We start from the raw sequence: 21,328 nt of genomic DNA, 5'->3' as shown, positions 1-21,328 counted from the left end.
TATTGGATTATTCATACAAGCTTAAATTGTATATCGTCGCTGTTCTACAAAAATCTTGTGTATTTTAATTTTATGTTTTTAGTTTTTGACATTGGACCAATAGAAAGGCTCATATTTTTGCAGCAATACAATAACTGTAATGATTAATCATATCATTACACTTGTTCATATAAACAACTGACTTATTGTTGTTATTATTATTATTAATAATATTATTATTGTTGTTACTATTTTATTAATTGTTTTTTTAACATTTCCAGCGCAGCCCTTAGAAAGAGATACTTTTAATGGAATTAATGGCCAGACAGTGGAGAACTGCAGCACTGTCCCATAAGATCAGCCTTCTGTCGAGATAAGCTAAAAAGGCCTCACACATCACCTGCACTACATCAGCACAGTTATGATTTCCCCTATGATCAATTATCATTGAACTACAGTAACCCACTGATCTTTCAGCTTTCAGCCTTTGTAAGCGCAGAAGAGCAGTAAATTACAGGAGCCGAGCGAGGCTGTGAGGTTGAGTTGTGAGTTTCCCGTAAGCATCTGGTGCCAGCCAGTTCATGTTGGTAGTTTTTGAGGTTGTTTTAGCAGGATTTGTTTTAAGTGGAGTGAACTGCATGATAGCCTGGGCCAAGCTCACAGAGAACATTTATTTTCTCTTGTTTAAAAGTAGAGTGCATTTACTCGTCTGCAGGATTATTTATTCGTCATTTACCAGGAAGTCCGGCTTATGTTTGAAATCTTCTTCGCAGCATAAGTCTGATTTATTTTGCTGTATTTCACATCAATCCACAATTAAACTTCCACTTCAGATCTTTTAAGTGTAGTAGGCTGTTGAAAACAGGCTTTCACATGTAGCTTTGGTCTTATATAGGGGTGCTGTCCGATGTGTTTTGGGTCTTAGTGAACACGCCATTATTCACAGCTAAAGGAAATTTACACAATTAGATTTGCTCACTTCACTCATTTGATTAGATTAAGGTCTTTAATCAGGAAAAAGTCACGAGTAAGAAAGTGAATATTTTAACAACATTGAACGCAGACCGTTTCATCTCATCTGTTTTTTATTTGGCGTAACCATGAATTTTGAATTGTCTTGACCAAGCTTGTGCAAACAAGTGAGATGGTGCTCTAGTGATATGCAGTTATACAAACTCAGCATCATGCACACTCTTAAAAATACACTTTTGGTTCTATAAAGAACGTGTAAGTGTGAAGAGTCTTTTAAAAGTCTAACAGACTATCACTTCTTTACCAATTTAAAGGCTCTTCACAAGACTCTTCTCTATTACAAACATAGTACTTTATGAAACCAAAAGTGGTTCTTCCATGGCATTTCTAGCACCATTATTTCCACCTCTTCCCTTTGTTGCCCTGTGAGAACTGCTGAGAATCATGAGAACTCAAAGGGAGAGGTAGTGAGCAGTACAATCGTGAGAGTTTCCTGAAAGCCTCACCGCTGGGCCATGACATGGTCAACAAACAACTGTGACTGCATGCAATGGTCGAGTGACATCACCACAGACACGCTAGCCAGTAATTGTCTGTGGTTCCCCATCGTTCCTCCACCTCCTCATAACCTGGCCTGAGGTAGACGGTCTATATTCAGCTTGTTTAACCAAAATCAGAGCTAAGCAGAGACGCTAGTCAGTGCAGCATAGTTGCTGGAAAGGAGGGATGCCATAATACGTAGTCTTAAGTGGACTCCAAATAAACAATAAGAGGAAGCAGCAATTTGTTTGCATAGAAGATCTCGCTACGTAATAAACCTCAAAATAATTTCTGTGTAATTTAGAAAAGCTTGTTTGCAAATGATTTTAAAAAGGGATTATGGCCACGTATTCTGTTGCAGTGTTTAGCAGTTTGAGCAGACATGCGCTGCTTTTCTTGTACTGTTCTTGAGGAGTCTGTTGTATCTTGAAAACAGAAATACATGAAATCATGCCAACATCTGGGCAAAGGCACACTAAAGTCACATCTTTGTACACTTACTTAAATGACTCTGCTCCTAATTATAATTAAAAACACACTTTACAGCTGTTAAACCTTCAAGTTTAACCCATCCATGGCTGTGAACACACACATTCACACTAGTGATTAGGGCAGTAGGAACACACACACACACCTGAGCTGTGTCTGAAACTGTGCCCTATGTACTATATTGTGCACTACTTTGGGGTTTTGCCATTTACTAGTGGTATCTAAGTGTGGTTTTATGCACAGTTCCACAATGTGCTGTAATATAATCTGCAGTAAGATCACACAAATAACGAGGTGTCCAAAATCATTTACTACCTGGTTGAATTCTATTTCCTATAAGTGATCATGTTGGGGACAGTGAATAGGGCACAGTTTCGCAGTGGTAGGCAGCCACTTCAGTGCCTGGGAAGCAATTGAGGGTTAGGTTTCTTGCTCAAGGGCACTTCAGCTGTGAATGTTTAAGAGAGGTTCCTCCAATCTCACTTCCTGCCAGTCCAGGGGATTGAACTGGCAACTTTTATAAAACCTTTTAGAAACATATTTGACCGTAATAAACAATATCTTTACACAAGCAACTTACACATCTCTAGTACAAATGAAAGCACCATACTTTAGTAGATGATTCAGCGCAGGGCAACATGAGAGCAAATTTACAAGTGTGTGCAACTTACCACATAGACAGGCTCAATTGTAACAGACGAAGAGCTAACAAGTCTGAAAAGCGGTCTGAAAATCTAACCAATGCTTGATGTGGCAGCAAAGTGCAGGCTAGTCTTTCTTGGTGAATTGCGGCAATAATTCCATAACCTAGTTCTCATAAAATTCCTTACAGCATCTTTAAGATTGGCCTCAAAATTGCAATTCAAAGAAGGAATCTGCAACTTCTCATAAAGTATTCTTTTAAGGGTCCCCAGAGATGAGAGATTGGCTCTGTTTCACAAAGAAGCAAAGTCTTTGGATGTCCCGAGAGTGAGACTATAACAAAGGCTAGAGCAATGACCAATAAACCCACTCACAAGTCTAACTTTAACTGTCTGCAACTTTTATAAAAGTTTGCGCCACGTTCTGTGAACATATGAAGGATGCTATGCTAAGTTCTATTGCTGTACCACTTTCTGCCAGGACACATCAGTATTTTTTACTGTAACACATACTTTACCTTTTGCCATTTGCAGGCAGAAACAGAAGGACTTGATTCACTGCAGCAACAAAGGGATGTATCCTAAATTCAGAGGGAAGGACACATTCATTGGTTCCTTGTCTTAGTCTCCATCGCACATGTGGTTTTCCATTTAAGAATAATTCTTAAGCTTTTGTGGACATGGAAATGCAACCAAAACAGACCCGAGCCAACCATATCCAATTTCCAATGAACATTCCCTCCCTTTGTTTCCTTGCTTTCATGTGTGTTTTGAAGGGGAATCTATAAGTTGTAACTGCCCCCCCCCTCACTCGTCCTTTGCTCGTTCTTTTTCTTTTTGCTGACACACAGCTCGCGTGCTGCAGCCTGCCCTGCTTGTGGTACAGTCCTCAGTGGCCGACGTCATACTTCAAAGCTGGCATGTGCCTCCATGGGCTTTTATGGGCCTTGGGTCTGATATGTTTGAAAGGCATGTATCTAGATGGGTTAGATGGTTGTAAACAAAAGGGCCGGATTGTTTAGCACTGCCCTTACATACACACACACACTGTGCCCAAAATACACAGCGCACGTTGGGGTATGATTGTTGGGACTGTATCAGCACTGAAACAGAATGATGAGGGCTCTGAGAACTGATTCTGAAGGAGATTGGACTCAGATGTACAGTGGCAGCCTCCTACATTTTTAATGGATGCAATGCAAATGCATACAATGTAAAGCATGCAGTGAAACACCAGTTATGCATCACATGGTGACAACTGAAAGCTGGATGTTTCACTGTCATTTATTTTTTCTAAATTAAGCTTTTATTCAGTTTTTCTGTAACATGAGATCCCTGTTTGATCAATTATGCCATCAGTTGTTGGAATGGTAATGATTTGCATACTGAATACTGAATATTATCCAAAATATTTTAAAGAATAGTGCAGCGACAGCAGACAGAGATCTGCATGTTCCATAAACTGAGAACGATGGATGAATCTGTCCTAAAACAGTTATTTGTGTTGTACCATCTCTGTTTTCTAAATCCCAAATTAAAAGGAATAACATTTACAGTCACTTCAGGGTCAAGATGGGAACCACTTCTAAATTTGAGAAGCAGAAATTACAAATCGTGTTGTTTCCTGCGGCATGCCTGGAGTTGGTTAGGCCTGGAAACAATTCCAGCTATGTTACCTAACAATTAGTGTACAATCCCAACTTACTTTAACAGGGATTTGTGCCAAACCCTTGTGGACCAACCTCATCCATGAGCAAATAAACAAAACATCAATTTCTGCTTTAATCATTCTGATACGTACTGTCGAATGTTTGTCTTTCATACCTAAACCTTTCATACCTAAAATATATCGCGGAATGTATTTACAAACGTTTTTTCAGGAGTTTTTTTTTTAGGAGTGACGAGTAGTTACATTGAAATCCAGTTCTTGCCTAATGTATCCAGTTCCCCTTTATTAATGTCTGTTATATCTCTGTAAAACACAGAACAGTGCATCATTACTTTTTGAACAGTTAGTAGATACTGAATAGTAGGTGTTAAATTTAATGCTGAATTGTTTGGTACTGAAGAACAGTTACAATGATGTTTAATAAAGCTTATAAAACATATCTAACATGTAGAGAGTATTCTGGTAAAGACATGCATTATGTTTCTGTGAGCATTACCTTGTAAATTCATTTATGTGATTAAAAATTATTAATGGGTTGCACCTAAACAAAACGTGTTACATCAACACTATTCCGTACAAAATATGTCAATTGAATCAATTGTGTTAATGTAACAGATCATCGCTCTTATGCAAAAACCTTTATCCATTTTTTCACTTTTATAATGGAATGCAATCTGGCAGTTAATCTTTACATTAAATCCATTTTCATAAAGAATGGACCAATACAATTTCTTTTACATTGACATTGTTTTTTTTTCTTTCTCCTGTTGACATTGACATTTTGCAGATACAAGTTTTTTTTTCCTGACTGCGACAATATTTACTCATTTGATTGACACATTTGAGTCTTCTAAATTCACCATTTTATGAATTGCAGACAAGGGATGGGCGAGATGGTAAAAATATTATATCTTGATATTTCAGGACATTTTCACAATGCATAATAATTGTCACAATATGCAGAAAAATGCATCAGGAGTGGCATATGGGATAGAAACTGCTTTTCAGATACTATCCCATACTCCTGCACAATGATTTCTATTCCAAATCTGCTGCACCTTATTCAGTTAAGCAGAACTAATTACACTTTTTGTAATGAAATGTACAGTTGATCAATGTTCCTTTAGTCCTGACAATATTTATGAGACACTCAGAAAAAAATACTGTGCATTGCAATAACACAATTTTATCACAATATGATAAAATATTGCCATATTGCTCACCCCTGCTGCTGACTATAGACACTTTACATAGCTTCAATAAACAATACACAGCAGTAGTGCTGCTCCTATCTACTTAGGGCTTGTATAATTGCATAATGTGAACCTGTACTGATGAATAGACCAATAGAAAAGCTCGACTTATTGAAAATATAGAAACTTTTTTTTCTTAAGAACTGCACTTAAATCTACATCAGTGTCAGGTGCTAACTAAATTGTGTCTGCTTCTCTTTCCACTTAAGGGCCCTTTCCTCCGTGGTGGCCCTGGGTGCCAACATCATCTGCAATAAGATTCCGGGCCTGGCTCCTCGCCAGCGGGCCATCTGCCAAAGTCGCCCAGACGCCATCATCGTAATAGGCGAAGGGGCTCAGCTGGGCATCAATGAGTGTCAGTACCAGTTCCGCTACGGCCGCTGGAACTGCTCGGCCCTGGGAGAGCGCACAGTCTTCGGCCAGGAGCTACGAGTAGGTCAGTCTGTGCTAAAGACTATTCTTGGTTCACGCTGAGAAAAGAAAAGGTCAGTTGGAGAACTCATTTGGTGATGTAAAGTAGAAGGGTTTCTGGCCAAAGAGGTTGTTCACATGACTCACAGCTCACAACATTAAAGACTGAAGGGAAGGGTTTTGAGATGCTGGACAGTTTTAAGCCTTTGCATTTCTTCACCCTGTCCAAAACAAGAGCATTCTTTCAGTTGTTAGAATAGTTGTTGTGGGTTTTCTGACAGAGATGTGGAAGCACAATGCATTTAACTGTTTCCACATCTCTTCTCCAGCATTAGGTTACTGTTTTCATGAGGCTCTGTAGAGGAGGGACAAATGCAAGCTTGATTACAGGGGTAGCTGTTGTTATTGCAGTGACAAAAGCAAAGAACCTTCTTTTGAAGAGAACCAGCGATATGAGAGGCAGCTTTCACTGTGTGCCAAACCCTAGTTACACACAACATTCAGTCATGCTTTGACTTGGTCAAGCCCACCACTTGAACTTCACCTGCTTGCAAAATCACGTTTGAACATCTGCTCTGATTGATGTACCGCCACATTTTACAACAGCAGCACATACAGTAGAGTGTTTCTTTACACCTCTGCAGTTCCTTTGATTGCATACTCACATTTCTTGTCAGTAAGAAAAAAAGATGAACAGTTGAATGGACGGTCCTGTTCAGACTAGAAGTTTTGTTGACATTCTGAGTAAAACAAAGTTAAATCTTCTACAGGTAAGCTAACATTAACCCCCTTAAAAATAGATATTTTTGAGAATGAATTTAGTATCCAGTGCCTACTATTCAAAAAGTGCTAATTGTTCAGTAATTAGGAAATATTTAGTATCTACTAATTTGGTACATACCAATTACTCAGTACCTGTTTATCAGTCAGCATTTACTAATTATTCAGAAAGTACTATTTATTCAATAATTAGGAAATATTCAGTACCTGCTAATTTGGAACCTAACAATTATTCAGTATCTGCTTATCAACTGATATCTACTAATTAGTCAGAAAATACTAATTATTGAGTAATTATGAAATATTTTACTAATTTGGTACATACCAATTACTCAGTACCTACTGATCAATCAGCATTTACTAATTATTCAGAAAGTACTAATAATTCTGTATCTACTAATTATTCAGTAAGCAGGAAATATCCAGTACATACCAACTATTTAGTATCTGCTTATCAATCAATATCTACTAATTATTCAGAAAGTACTAATTATTCTGTATCTACTAATTTGGTACCTACTAATGATTCTAATTCAATATCTACTCATTTTAAGTACTAATGATTCAGTATATACTAATTAGGTACATACTAATTATTCAGTAAGTTCCATTTATTCAGTATCTACTAGGAAACTAATGTGTAACTTGTCATTTGCAGTTTGTGAGGGTTGAAAGGGTAAAGTAAATAAAAAGTCATTGTGAAGTGTAGTGTTCATATGTGTTCTCATTAAAGCATATGTTGGTGTAGTATAGTGGGTAACAGCAACACCTTCTTTGTGGCAGAATAGGGTTTGATTCTCTGGCTGGACAAGCACAACACACAACACCAATAATAATGGGCAAGATTACCAACACTACATTGACCCACGTGTGTAACATGATTCAAATGCAAGTCTCCCTGGATAAAAGCGTCCGCCAAATGCCTAGCATATGACTGTATGACTGTATATATGTACATAAGTTACGCCTTTTTATAGTTTGGATATTAAAGCAAAAAGCGAGTACTTTGGATCTGACCGAGTTGAAATCATGCAATAGACTAAAAAATCTGATGCCAAACCAAAAATAAAAAAAGATTAATAACACTGCAAACGAGGCACCCGACTACAGTTAAGACTAAATGCAAAAGCTGTTGCTGCCTGTTGCCTCTCTCTCTCTCTCTCTCTCTCTTTCTCTCATATTTATACAGTCAAATTGAGCTACAACCCGACAAACATTTACATTGCTTTTGTTCAGAAAGACATTCCAGAGATGGCCATAGAGCAGGGTGCCTTTTACAGTCTTTTTATATATTTCCTTCCATTTAAGACTGTTTTGTTGCTGTTAAAATGTGGTTAGACTGCAAGTTGAGGCCAATTGCTCTGTTAACTACCACTGCTTTTCCAAATGTCTTTGCTGGACTTGGGTTCCTTCAAAATGCATTACAGTTTGTAGGAAATTTAACACGTTTGTGGTGGATCTTTGAACAAAAGGATTTATTTACAATTGCTTGCTTTTCTCGTCTTGGCACATGTGCAGAAGTGTATAAAGCTGTATGGTCTGTCTCTTATGGTATTTGTGTGACAAAAAGGGGAAAAGGTAAATTACCCAATTTCTAAATGTGCTGCACACAGCTCTTAGTAGAACTGTGTCTCTTGCCGTATACAAGACCTTACCACTTCAGCAGCTTCGAAAAATACATTCTTCTGCCATTCTGCAGTGACCATAGTTACACTCAGATGTAATGGCAATAGATTCAGTAACACAGGTAAACTGGTGATATTGTGAACTGTGGATTTAGTCTTATTTCCTCTGTTGACGGTCAAAACAATCTCAACCTCTGTTCTGTTTTTTTTTTTGGAGCTGTGGTAGAAGTCTTTGTAATGGTTTAGCAGCTGATTTTTAGTCCTGACATTTGCTTTTCTGCTGGATTAGGCCTTACTTTACTTGCCTGTGATTGTAATAGGTTTAAATTTGAATGTACGATTTATAGTTTTGCACTTTGAAACTTATTGAAGAGAGCATCCCTTGAAGATTAGATCCAAAAATCGGAAAATGATTCAAAATTGGGCTCAATCCCCCTTCATGGTTATGTTCAAGAAAATAATTCCTCCCAATACTCACTGCCTTGTTTTTTAATGCCCGTCCTCCAAACTGTGACCACTAAACCATTTTCCTTACGAGGATACTGTTGTTTTTCAAGAGTTAAAGATCAGTTAACCACAAAGCTGATTCGCTCTCTCTTTGGCCAGTCTCAGTCAGCTTGGACAATCTTTAGCCATTTTACTTTGGCTTTCCAGTACAGTACATATTAATAGCTGGGTTATTGGGTATTACCAAGCCCCCAAAGATTTCATTCAAGGAAAGATTCTGTTTCAGAAAACGGTCAGGTAATCTGATCCTCATTTCAGTATTGCCCTGTAAATGTAAATATCCGTGTAAAGAGAGGGTGGCTGCGGAATTCTCTGTATTCTGTAGCTGAAAGGCACGACTAACACATAAAAAAGGTATTAAAAAAAAACGAAGCAAATGAAAAACTGGATGAATGTAATAAAGAATTAAATGGCCCTCATTATGTGGGAAATCCATCACTGGTTTGTCAGCATTGCAGAGAATTTGGCTGTTTCTTGATGTCAACATCACAGGACAATGTGGCTCAGGAAAAATGACTCTGCTTTTTGCTAATAGATAGCAAAAAGATTGCAAATTTGTATGGCGGCTTACAACAAGAATGTTCAGGGTAAAAGCGATTTTGTTGGGATGAAGCTTCAGAGCTGGTATCCAGTTTAAACACAGTTCACTCATTTGGAGATTGTGTGCACTAAAAATGATGTTTTGAGCTTCTGAGCGCTATATTTTAATTCAACCGATAAATATCTAGCCTGTGGCATGCTGTGTGTATTGTTTTGCAGCTCTGAAAAAGGGTGTTTTTTAAGTCTTTGTGTTTGAAATGGGATTAAAACTAAGTCAGGCTAATTCCTGTTTCCTTTACACAATGCAGCTGAGAAAGAGGAGCACTCTACCTCTTTTGTGTTTACTTTTCTGGCCTGTTTGTCATCCAGGTGATTCAGTATGTATTCCTGTGAATGGAGTTTGTCACTGACCTCAGAGAAAAATTGCTTGAGTTCAAACTTGTGCTGCCCTTACTTCACAAGAGGGCCCGCACAGGGGCGGTCGGGTGGGCCTCTTAACCATATGAAGAATCTTACATTTATTCCAAACGTGCACTAAAAGCATAGGGTGTGATTAATATGTCTATTTAAGGCCAGCAGACTGAGCATGCACGTAGTGCTACAATTCACACAAGTGTTTTTGCTGGTTTCTAATGCTTCCTCATAGTATGGAACAGTACTGGTAGGCTCTGCAGTCTTCCAGACCTACATAGTCTTTGCTATTGGAACTTGGTTGGTGTCTTTAGAGATCCAGAGGGGCAAAACAAAAGATACATTTCTACTTTAAGAATGCATGGCTGTTACAAATGCTATCAGTTGGTCTCATCGCTTAATATTACTAAGCATGGACTAAGACAAGAAATGCAAAGGGACTGCAGCGAGACTTGGAAAGTAACAACACAGTTTATGTCTTGAAATTTAAGAATCCTAACGCTAGTTCAGTTCAAGTGTACTTTTATATATAGAGATGTGGTAGACCTTGATGTGTGGGAATCATGCAAAATATGTTTGACAGCCTATAGGAAAAGAAGGCCCCCAAACCTTTTTTACTAGTACCCAAAAATGAACAAGTCTGCCCATGGTCTTTGATGCTGGGGAATTTCTGTGGTGCCATTCATTCCCCCATCTCACTGTTTTCCCATCTTTGAAGCTAGCAGATAGTCCTGAATCACAAAACGTTGCGCGTGGTTGCATATCAAGTGCTTGCGGTCTGCCGCAGTGCTCACCATGTAAATGCCGTTTGCCATTTACATGGGGTAGAATGACACAATTTTCATATTTCTGCACGAAAATTAGCCCGTTTTGCATCCTTTTGTCTTTATTCTCTCCTCTAGGTTTAATCTTCTATTTATTTAATCTTGTATGTATTTCTTTCTGTGAAGATTCCCATGCAGATATGTAACCATCAGAGTTCTTGTTGTGTCGATTGCCTTTTGATATTTAGTATCAAATCACCAAAGATGAAATGGAGGTTGATTTGCATGGTTGCTGACTGTATTCCAAAACAATATAATGGTGAGTTGTGTGCTCGCTCTCGCTCTCACTCCCTGAGAACCTGGAAGGCAGTTTATGTGAATAAGAGAGAAACTAGTAGGCTATGTTATGGTGGACACTACATAACATCCATTGTGCTGTATCGAGTGAGTCTGATTTAAATGTGCCTTCACTTTGTTCTTATCTATATTGTGTCAGCTTTGGAATAAGATGGCAAACTCCAGATGGATGAGGCTTCCATTTTTCTGCGAATGTTTTTGTCCTAATCTGTGGTGAAAATCGATCCTCAAAGAACGCGCAAGTACTAGCTTCTCAGAAAAGCTGAACTTAACTGCAAATTACTTTCTACTGCAACTTAACAATAGACAGCAACTCTCTCTAAAGCCAGAAATCATACACATATGGTTTAATTTATGGCTGTACTGGATTGTATTGTAAGTTGAATAACTTAGGAGAAATGTCATTTGACAACTCTTGGTTTCTTTTCAATTGAATTGTGATGCAGACACTCAGCTGGGAGGGTCCATCAGTAAGATCAGAAACATCATTGCTTCATCTTTGCTTGAAATGCCAGCAGTTCGAAAAATGCTCCTTTTGTTTTTTTTAAGGTTGGTCCCTTTAGCTGATGTGGTCTTTAGGGAGGGAAAGCCTATTTTTTCCATTAATCACATACAATTTTCAGCTCTGAGACACTGTGTTTGGGATGTGTATTTTATATTTAATTTGGATGCTCAGATCCTTACAGGTCCTTTCATTATGAAAAGGATCTTCATATTGGCAGTTCAGAATTGTAAAATAAGGTTGTATCAGCTTACAGCACTTTTACATAAAGGCACAGTCTAATAGAGAGTAAGCCACTTGACAACAGTGCATGTCCACAGTGGAGATGTGTGTCTGATTTGTGTGCGACATGAAGCGCTCTTTAATCATTAGATATAGTGGTTATCATCAAACAACTTCCTTAGCGTGCTCAGTCACTCGGAGCGAGTGAAATATCTGCATGGGAGAATGTGGGCATTTATCAGCAGGTATCAGATTAAAGACCCGTATCAGGAACTAAGTGTACTGGTCATAGGGAGATTTGGAAAGAGAAAGTGAGATAGAAGTAAAGAAGCCAGAAAAAAGTGATTCTGAAAGAGATTGGAACAACAACAAATGCAAAAGAAGACCAGCATGAGGAGAAGAAGAAGAGATTTGGTGTTTGTTCCCTTAGATAGTGTGGAATACATTTAGAACTACAGAATGAGAATAAGATGAAAGGAAAAGAGCAGGAGGCTGTAGAAGTGAGAGCAATCGGGAGAGAAAGGTAGAGAACATTAGCAGCACTTCTTTCAACTGTCTTTGCATCCACCCTTGGAGCCTCGCTTGTTCATCTTCCATTGATTTATAGATGTTAAAATCAGACAAAGCATTGTAATCCCAACGCTTATATCATCATTGTTTGTTTTCCTTTTCCAAGCATTATCAATCATCAGCTTTTATTTTGCTTGTTCTAATATAGAGAGAACTTTAAGAGAAACCTTAAGAGTATTCAGATAATTTAACCATGTATCACTGTATTCAATTCCAGACATATTTTCAGAACTCAAAGTGCTTCGAACATAGACTTTACATAGTATTCAGGGGTTGGTGAAACAAATCATAATAGAAAGATATAATTATTGGACCTCATTGACCAGTCATTCCTAAGAAGACATGAAGAAGACATCCTTAAAAAAACATGTAGATTCTGACATATTCCAGTGTGTTCTTATTTGGGGATTTGTTCATTTCAGAGGACAATGGGATCCATCCAACCTCAAGCATATCTGCAAACAGTTCCGCGGTTTAAAAACTCATTCTGAATCCGACATAGATCTTTTTTGTTAAGAATGAATTAAGAATGGATTAATTTTTAGAAAGATATTAATGAATAAGTGATTATGCTAGTGATTATGTCTTTCCACTATATTATGTTTGACAAGCCCCTGAGAATACTAGCCTGTGTACCAGGCACTCAGAGTTCCGCAAGGATGTCTGGCATCACAACGTTTTAGCTTTGGAATTGGATAGACTGATACATGATTGGTTCCGCTGACTCCCATCACTTCCAATCAGATTCCTCTCCAAAGACAGGCAGCAGAAATTCCCATCTATAATTGCCTGGAACAACATAAAATGCCTTTCCAGTTATTGTCAACATTTTCAATGTGTAAGTGATTCATTTATTTTTTTGTCCGACTGTGTGGTGTGTTCAGACAGCGCCTGTGTGTGTGTTCAAACTGGAGATTGTGCTGACATAGCACAGTTAGCCCTGGTTGTCTCTATCCCCAGCCAGTCACACCCCCCTTAGCCACCTCAGCCTGGTTTTCCGGACAGCCAACTGGTTGGCTGGAAATACTGATAGATGGATGATTGGGTAGGAAGTGTTATCAGGCCAATCTTTGTCTGTCTCTGTTGGCTTGGCCAGTGTAGGCGTGAGTGGAACGCTGTAGGGACAAATGGATAGACAGATGGATGGATGGAAAGAAGGAAGGATTGACGGATGGATGAGTAGGCTGTGTTATCAGGCTGATCTGTGTGTGTGTGTGTGTGTGAGTGTCTGTATTAGCTTGGCTGGTGGAGGTGTGGAAACAGGATGTTAGGAGATCAGATGAAGCTTGTTCAGCTTCACAATCAGATGAATGCACTACAATGATTGGACAGGAAGAAGTGGCTGCATTTCTATTGGAACAGTAGAAATCTTTTAACACAATCTTTAAAACAATCTTTTATCACACTTACTTTGAATATTTAAGGCTCTGTATTTCCATATGTGATAAAGTATGTGAAATGTCTCTTGTGGGTTGGGCAAGGCTATAAAACTTTAAGGGCATTCAAATATGAATGGGCATAAACCCTGTTACACAAGGGCCTTTAATATCTTCAGCTGACCTATTACTGTATTAATGTGGTGTCTTTGTCCTGATTCCTAATTTTGGTATGATGGGATATGAAAGAATGGCAAAATCTAAATGAGCACATGTGTGATTGTCACAAATAAGACAAGCCATGAGTTATGAAGATGTGAGTGAGTGCACAACACATGCACAATATTATTTTGAGAGGGGATGAAACTTGTGTGATATCAATGAAGGTTGAAACATGCACAACTATGCAGCATCATCCTGCTGCAAATAAATCACCACATGGATCTGGAGCAAGACAGCAGGAAAGTGGGAAGCCAGGTTGGGGACGTACTAATGAATAACATCTCACATGAATGGGAGAGAGGCAGGAAGAAGAAGAACAGAATGAAAGGAAAAAACTAAGGATTTAGGAGGGTCAGAGCAAATTTAGTGGCACAGTGGCAGAAACTGGTCCAGAGGGCAGACAGGCAGCAGCACCCAGCCAATAACACACTCCCACCAGCATTGAGCTGAGAGCAGGGGACAGCTCAGGACACTGGGGAAAGAGACAGAAGAAAAAAGGGTTTGTGAGCATGTAGACCCTGTCCCATTACTTTGAACCTGCTCCCTTGAACCCCTTTCCATTTCTTTCCATTTTACCAACAAATGTGCTCACGAGTCCATGTAAATTGGATTAGGCAGACGATGTTGCATATGTGAGTGTCAAGGTTTTTATTTTAGTAATATCGGCCATACCTATTTTCTTGAAATTCTTACAAATCCTAAACCAGTCCATTACCTTCTGGTGTTATTAGCACTAGGTGTATGTATGTATAAAATGCACACAAATAGACTTATTAGGCTATAATTCAGGCCCTGGTCTTTGTCTGTGAATTGGTTGCAGTTCTCACTGTAACATAGCTCTTTTTTTGAGCTCTTCTCTTCGTGCCCTCCTCCCTATGTGGTATAGCTGAAAAAATATGCATACACACACACACACAGACAAAAACACACATGTACGCACACACACACTCACACTCACACCCATGCTTGCAGCACAGCACACTTAACAAATCGCTTGCTGTAAAGTATGCCACTCTGGTAAAACCATATTATTTTATTGACTAGGAACACGGCTGTGCTAATTCCTCTAGCTGCAAACCTCATGGACCACAACTTTGTCTATAATTTGCTGGGCACACATGTTCATAGCAACGCTACATAAAGCGGAACGGAAAACAGTAGTGTGCAGTGCATTAATCAGTTGCTCTTTACTGTTGATATACAAAGCAGGGCTTATTTCTGCTTCTGCTGGGGCCAGGGGCTCTCAGGCCTCAGAGAGTGCAATGTAACCTGCATTGTTCACAGAACTAATGACTGAATCAGTACTTAGTAGATAGAATTTGGCCCTATATGTATTGCTCTATGCATTTGTTTTATACATAAAGGCCAAACGCTTTGCTCTAATCTTGCTGTAAGAAAGATCTATGTGATGGATGACTCCAGTCCTGCAGCACCCTGCAACCACCAGTGGGTGCCACTTTTTTCACTAGTATTTATTTAAGCATCAGCCGGCTCACGCTGGAAAGAACTGGTGAAGGGCTGAAACTGCAATGGTGTCAGAAATAGAGACTCAAAACATGTAGGCAGATAATTCAACGACTTCTAAGCACTTGAGAAACCTCATGTCTAGTCATAGTAGTTTGCAAAACATTCTGTAGGTGTTTAGTTTTGCTCAAGTCTCTGTTTCTGACAATTTTTTTCAAGCACGCTTCTGAGAACGAGCAAATGCTTTTTGCTGTCCCAATTTTTCATTTTGCCAGAGCAGACCAAAGTCACCAGATAACGAGGCGATATAATGATCTTAATGTAAACGTTTCAAATATGAATATCCTGTGAATTACAATGCACTATATGCTCCACAATGTTAAATCTGCTGCTGTGTTTTACTTCAAAAGGAAGATGGAATTCAGAAGGAATGTTTTTGTTGTTCTGGTGTTGTCAGCATTGGTCAGCGCAGTGTAGTGTCCTTAAAGGCCTCAGCCTGAAGAAGGATGAATGGACTGGACACTGCCACATTGGGCAGTCCCAAAATTCATCAGAAAAGAGCGAGTGTGTACTTTAGTACTTACTGTTCTCTCTCTGGTTGTAAATCTGCTCTGCTGTGTCATACAAGATCTGTTTAGTGGTCCGCTCTCCTCCGCCAAAGTGGTCAGCTTGTCATGAAGGCCGCAGTCGCACGCCCACCTTTTCCACAGATGGAGTGGTGAAGTGAGTCTATCTATAGATTGAGGGGTTGGGGGTGTGTATGTGTGTGTGTGTGTGTGTGGGGGGGGGGGGGGTGCTGTTTCACATTAATTTGAAACATTTTATTCTTAACTGTACTCAAATCTGGGACTGTCATAGACACTTGCCACTAAAGTCTATTAGCCGCGTGGTTTAATAAGGCTGTGTTCTTCTCTCTGGACTGCTCCAAGTTAATTGAGGTTTTATTGCTCTGTCCAGTTTTCCACTGGCAGTGCACAAGGCTATCCCAGGGTGGTTCCTCCTGGAACAGGGCTCTGGGGCTGGAATATTCAGGCCCTTTTTTTCACTTAGCATTTCAGGAACTGTAGTGGGAATGAGAGCGAGAAAGCCCAAATTCAGACCAATCTCTGTTAAGTCCTATGATTTGTAATGCACACAGTATGTCATGCCATAGGAAATGCTCTCTTTCTCTCTCTCAGGATCTCCTCTGTTCCTATAAGGTTAAAAAGCCTCCACAGAGTTGGTTTACAGTGCTTTGCAGCTGAGAAAACTGGACGTTCTTGATGAATGAGCATCAGCGAGTGAAAGCAACCGTGTTCTTCCGCTTTCTGTGATTTTTCGGTGAACACTGATATATCGCTGTTGTTGTAAGAAAACCTCAAATGACAGTATTGGTAAGTGTACACAAAAAAGGAAATGTCCCTAACATCTGTCAGTGTAACTAAAAAGGAAAAAAACAAACTTTTGATACTTTTGGTTGTGTTGTCCACACAGCAAAGGACAGTTCACTTTTTCAAACAGCGTAAAAAACTATTAAAAATTAAATGATCTGGTTTTCTTATGACTGTCGTAATGTGCTTTCATTACTAGCCTCAGCAGTTCCAGCCCCAACAGGGGGTGACAACCCATTGACGCCCCACCATTTCCGCTGTGAGCCTCTAAGTATGCGCGTATGTGTTTTTACCATTAAGCTGGCACTGTGCATGTGTTAGGAAATGTGTGTGTGTGTGACTGTGTTTTGCATGAGTATGTGTAAGCGTTTGTGTGCATGTGTGTGGGTTTACTGTTACCACAAGCTGGCCGTATAGGGTTTTCTTGGTAAGCAGAATGGCGGTGACCAGTAGGTAGTGAGTCAGTGTCTGGTTGAGTCAGAGAGGAGAGAAGAAGCAAGCAGAGGATGAGATGGAATACGACAGCAGAGGAAAGAAGTGGACATCAGTCCTAGAAGCACTGAATGTGGTTTGGACTCTCCTCACCCACTAGAACATCACTGCAAAACACATTAGAGGTTAAAGCTAAGGCGAAGCCTAAACTCAAGTATGCCATGTTCTTCCCTGGTCTTATTTGTGTTACTGATATCCATGTAATACACACTTACATCTAAGAACTATTTATAGTGAGTGAGTGCAAACCCACAAATACACACCTGCTTACCTGCTGCACAGTGTTCGTCAGGCCATGTGCTGTGATAATGATATTAAGCAAAGCCAACTGTAACGTTCGTACAAAATTAGCATCATATTCTGTACCCACAAAGAATTTATAACCATCTGCAGAGGCAGGGAGGCCTGCAGACCTTTCCTCTTTCTTGTGGCCAGCTGGCAAGGTGCACTGCTTGAGGAATTCAGCACATTGGACAGCACCTAGCCTACTTTCTCACACTCGCGGAATGCCATTGCTTGGTGCCTGAACAGGCTGTCTGTTAGGGCTCTGCGTCTCTCTCTGTGAAGTTATTCCATTAAAGGGATACGCCATCATTTCTCAACTTAATCTGACAATTTTTACACAGTATTTTCCCCATGGTTAGATACAAGTCTCTTATGGAAAGACAGGACAGGTGCTGAAGTGACTACCCACTGCCTAGTAGTGTGCTTTGAGAGTTTTTTTAAATAAAAGAAAACATATTAAAATGATTGGCCATGGCAGTCAACCATGTACTACCTATGTGTCAGATAGCAGTTAGGGTAAATAATATGTTATGATGTGCTAAGCATTAGTTTATGAGTGTGATTTCAAAAATGGATAACAGGATTTTTATGTTCTGAGAAACATTATGTTCTGAAATGACCTCCTAACAAAATGAGAACATTAGTAACTTCACTGGGCTATAAGTTTATGCCCATTGACTGCTGCGGTTGCTCTTAATCTTCCCAAGCTTAACACTAAATTAAAGAGAGTCTGATAGAATAAGTGGATGTGGTGACTGGAGTAGATTTCACAGGCTCATCTCTCTTTCCCCCAGGCAGCAGGGAGGCAGCATTCACCTATGCCATCACAGCCGCGGGAGTGGCCCACGCAGTCACGGCGGCCTGCAGCCAGGGCAACATGAGCCACTGTGGCTGCGACCGTGAGAAACAGGGCTACTACAACCAGGAGGAAGGCTGGAAGTGGGGTGGCTGCTCAGCTGACATCAAATACGGCATTGAGTTCTCCCGGAGGTTCGTGGACGCCCGTGAGATTAAAAAAAATGCTCGCCGGCTGATGAACCTCCACAACAACGAAGCAGGAAGAAAGGTAACTCGATCATATTTGAACCCCTTGAACTTTAGGCCTATCTATTTATTAACAGCTTATTGTTTTTAACAATTTCTCATAACAATTTAGTAACTATTGTAGAACTAACATGAATTGCTTATAGTTATGAGAGCAAGGAATTGAACTGTGGGCCCATATACAGGCCCTTGCAGTTCGAGCAGATCATTCTTATCATGGTTATTCCCTGATGAGTGCCTTGCGATCTAAAGACACACTGAGTTCTTTGCATTACAGGGTTAGAAAAATCCCTCACGCAGTCAGCCTCAGTGCATCCCACACAACATGTTTTTCCTCCAGTATGTGGTTATGGTAGCCCAAGTAAGCAGACATTTTGCCAAATGCCACATTAGCTTTTACAACATGATCACATTTAACCAGGCCTCATATTTGTCTCTCAGCATTTATCTGTTGGTTCATGTCCATGTGCTATGTCCACTGTGGTAAAACTTCAAAAAAGCATGCTGGAGGTTGCACTGGCTATGTGGTGTAGTTTGTTTGCGCTCTGCCTGTGTCAAACAAGTGTTTGAGGTGTTTTTACACACACCAAGCTGAAAATACACCAGCAACAAACCCCACAACAGGGCTTAAAGGCTATGATTTCGGAGAGGCTCTGACTGATAAGTAACAGTCAGACATTTTCAACAGCTTGTTTTGCTTTAGCCAATTACTGTGTGTTTTCCCTCCACCATCTTGTGGCATCCTCCCGATTCCAACACTGGTTTGGCTTTGGCTCTGCTCCTCTCTGGCCATGTTTGTTTGTTATTAGTCATCCAAGAACATAAAATAGCATGCACCCTAACAGCACTGCTCCTTCACTTCAGAATGCGCTCTGGTGGCAAATGGATCTAATTAATAACGCTGGTCTTTATTGTGTGTGCTGGGAGAGCCAGCCGAGCGAAGCTGGGCCTGCGGTTGCCAGATGGAGCCTCTCCAATCCCCCTCCGGTCCGTTGCGTGGAATCATGAAGTGTAAAGTCAGTAACAGGATATTATTGCGAGCCTCTCTCTGCTGCACTGAAAACACAGTCCTCGCTCCACTGCGCCGGGTTTTTTCTGCCTTTTATAAAGGACCCATCATGTTAATAGTTGAGCGGTGGCATCACAGTAGAGGGAGGGGAGGCTGGAAGGATTTGAATTTACCATGTGACTGTGCAACGGGCAGGATCAGGGCTGCCGCTCTGGAATTTCAATTGCAATCAGACGTGTGTGTGGTTTGAGCTAGCTTTGAAGGATTGGGGGCAAAACTGGTGCACATCAGCCCAGCGAATGTAAACGGATCCCCTTTACGTAAAAAAAAGCCTGTTGTGGGGTAGAAAGTTAGGAAATGTAACTCTGATCTATAGAAACAGCTGTCACGGATGAGCTAGCAGCTCTTTTGGCCGTCACACGTTGAAGATTATGTTGAATGAAGACGCTCTTCTTAGAATCTTCTGACAGGCTAGTGTGGGTCAAGATACTTTGGTTGGATTAATCGATTAGTTTGCACAGATTTTCCATGGAAAGGACAACTGGCACATTACAAGAGTATGTGAAAACACTGGGGGGAAAAAACACCAACCCAAAATATGTAATATTGTAGGCACCTTGAGGTCACATGAATAGGCCTCAATGTTAAATTAGTTCTGGCACTATATATAATATACTGTAAACATCTTCAATTTTTTTAACACCTTCTGCTACACTTTTAAAAATAAAGGTGCTCTCAAATGGCTCTTTGGGGGATGTCATAGAAGAACCATTAACCTTTTCATAAGCCATGTTTGAAAGGTGATGGTGCTTCATTCTTACACAAATGGTTTTTTTATGGAACACAAAATGGTTCTTCTAGGGTATTGAAGCACCATTAAAGCACCATTAGAGGCACCGTTATTTTAAAGAGAGCTTCATGCTTGTTATCCAAACTACATGATGGCCAAGATGTGTTATGCCTCCTTAAACACTACATTTGCTGCATGTAGTGCTTTGAAAGTTTTTATACAATGGAAAGCTCCTGCCACTGTCCTGCCTCTCTGCACTTTTCCTTTGTAGCTTTCTAGTAGAATGCATTTATTGCAGATGGTTCACTTATAAAAACAAACATAATGTATTAGCCAATAAAAGAAAAGATCACAATGACATTTTATCTTACAGCAGCAACTACAGTTGTGCTCAAAATGTTATCCATGTATTTCCCCAATTCTGTGCACAACCGTAGCACATTCAAGGATGAAAAACAAAACATTTGCAGTTTTTGCTTGTTTTCTCAGTTTGAAGCTCAGAATTCAGCCATTGAGTCATTCAGCACATGACTTGAAAGCTGCCCAAGTGAGTCCTCATCTCTGAAGGATACTACCACTCTCATGCTCTGTAGCATATGGGAATCTGGAATTACGTGAAGCATTAATTAAACAAAGACATGGCTTTTAAGTGTTTCAGTTGAATTTGAAATGAACTACCAAAATCGGTTTGGTCCAGATATAACTGGTTAACGGTCATCTGATTGGTATGATCTTGCTCAAGATCTGCAACACATTAAATAGCAGAATGGCCCACTTTTAACTGGAGTGTCATGGTGAATGGTTACATGAAATGTAGATTTATTTTTCCTGCCCTTAGATGTGGTCTCCAGGAAGGTAGAGAGAATTACAGAGTAGGGTATTACTGCTAAGTCTATTTTCCCCATTCTGACATATAACTGGCATCTGCATGTTGCTTTCAGTATGCAATCGGCTTTGGTTCAGCGGTTGTCTTAAGTCATTGCTAATGTTGAACATTAGGTCTTTGGTATGCCAGCAGATGACTAAACCACTGCATTTACACTG

General features: G+C 39.9%; 1 protein-coding gene across 3 annotated transcripts in view; it reads left to right on the top strand.

Moving 5' to 3' along the window:
• wnt7bb (wingless-type MMTV integration site family, member 7Bb) overlaps positions 1-21,328 on the top strand; it is a 38,607-nt gene that overhangs the window by 14,991 nt on the left and 2,288 nt on the right. For all 3 annotated transcript variants that reach the window (XM_072672254.1, XM_072672253.1, XM_072672252.1), the window contains exons 2-3: positions 5,753-5,979; positions 18,236-18,507. In XM_072672254.1, the coding sequence (XP_072528355.1) occupies positions 5,753-5,979; positions 18,236-18,507 (499 nt within the window). The remainder of the gene's footprint in view (positions 1-5,752; positions 5,980-18,235; positions 18,508-21,328) is intronic.

Source organism: Salminus brasiliensis, chromosome 2 (genome assembly GCF_030463535.1).
Source record: "Salminus brasiliensis chromosome 2, fSalBra1.hap2, whole genome shotgun sequence".
Classification (NCBI taxonomy): domain Eukaryota; kingdom Metazoa; phylum Chordata; class Actinopteri; order Characiformes; family Bryconidae; genus Salminus; species Salminus brasiliensis.
The sequence above is the reverse complement of the archived record's forward strand: the minus strand, read 5'-3'. Positions and strand labels throughout refer to the sequence as shown.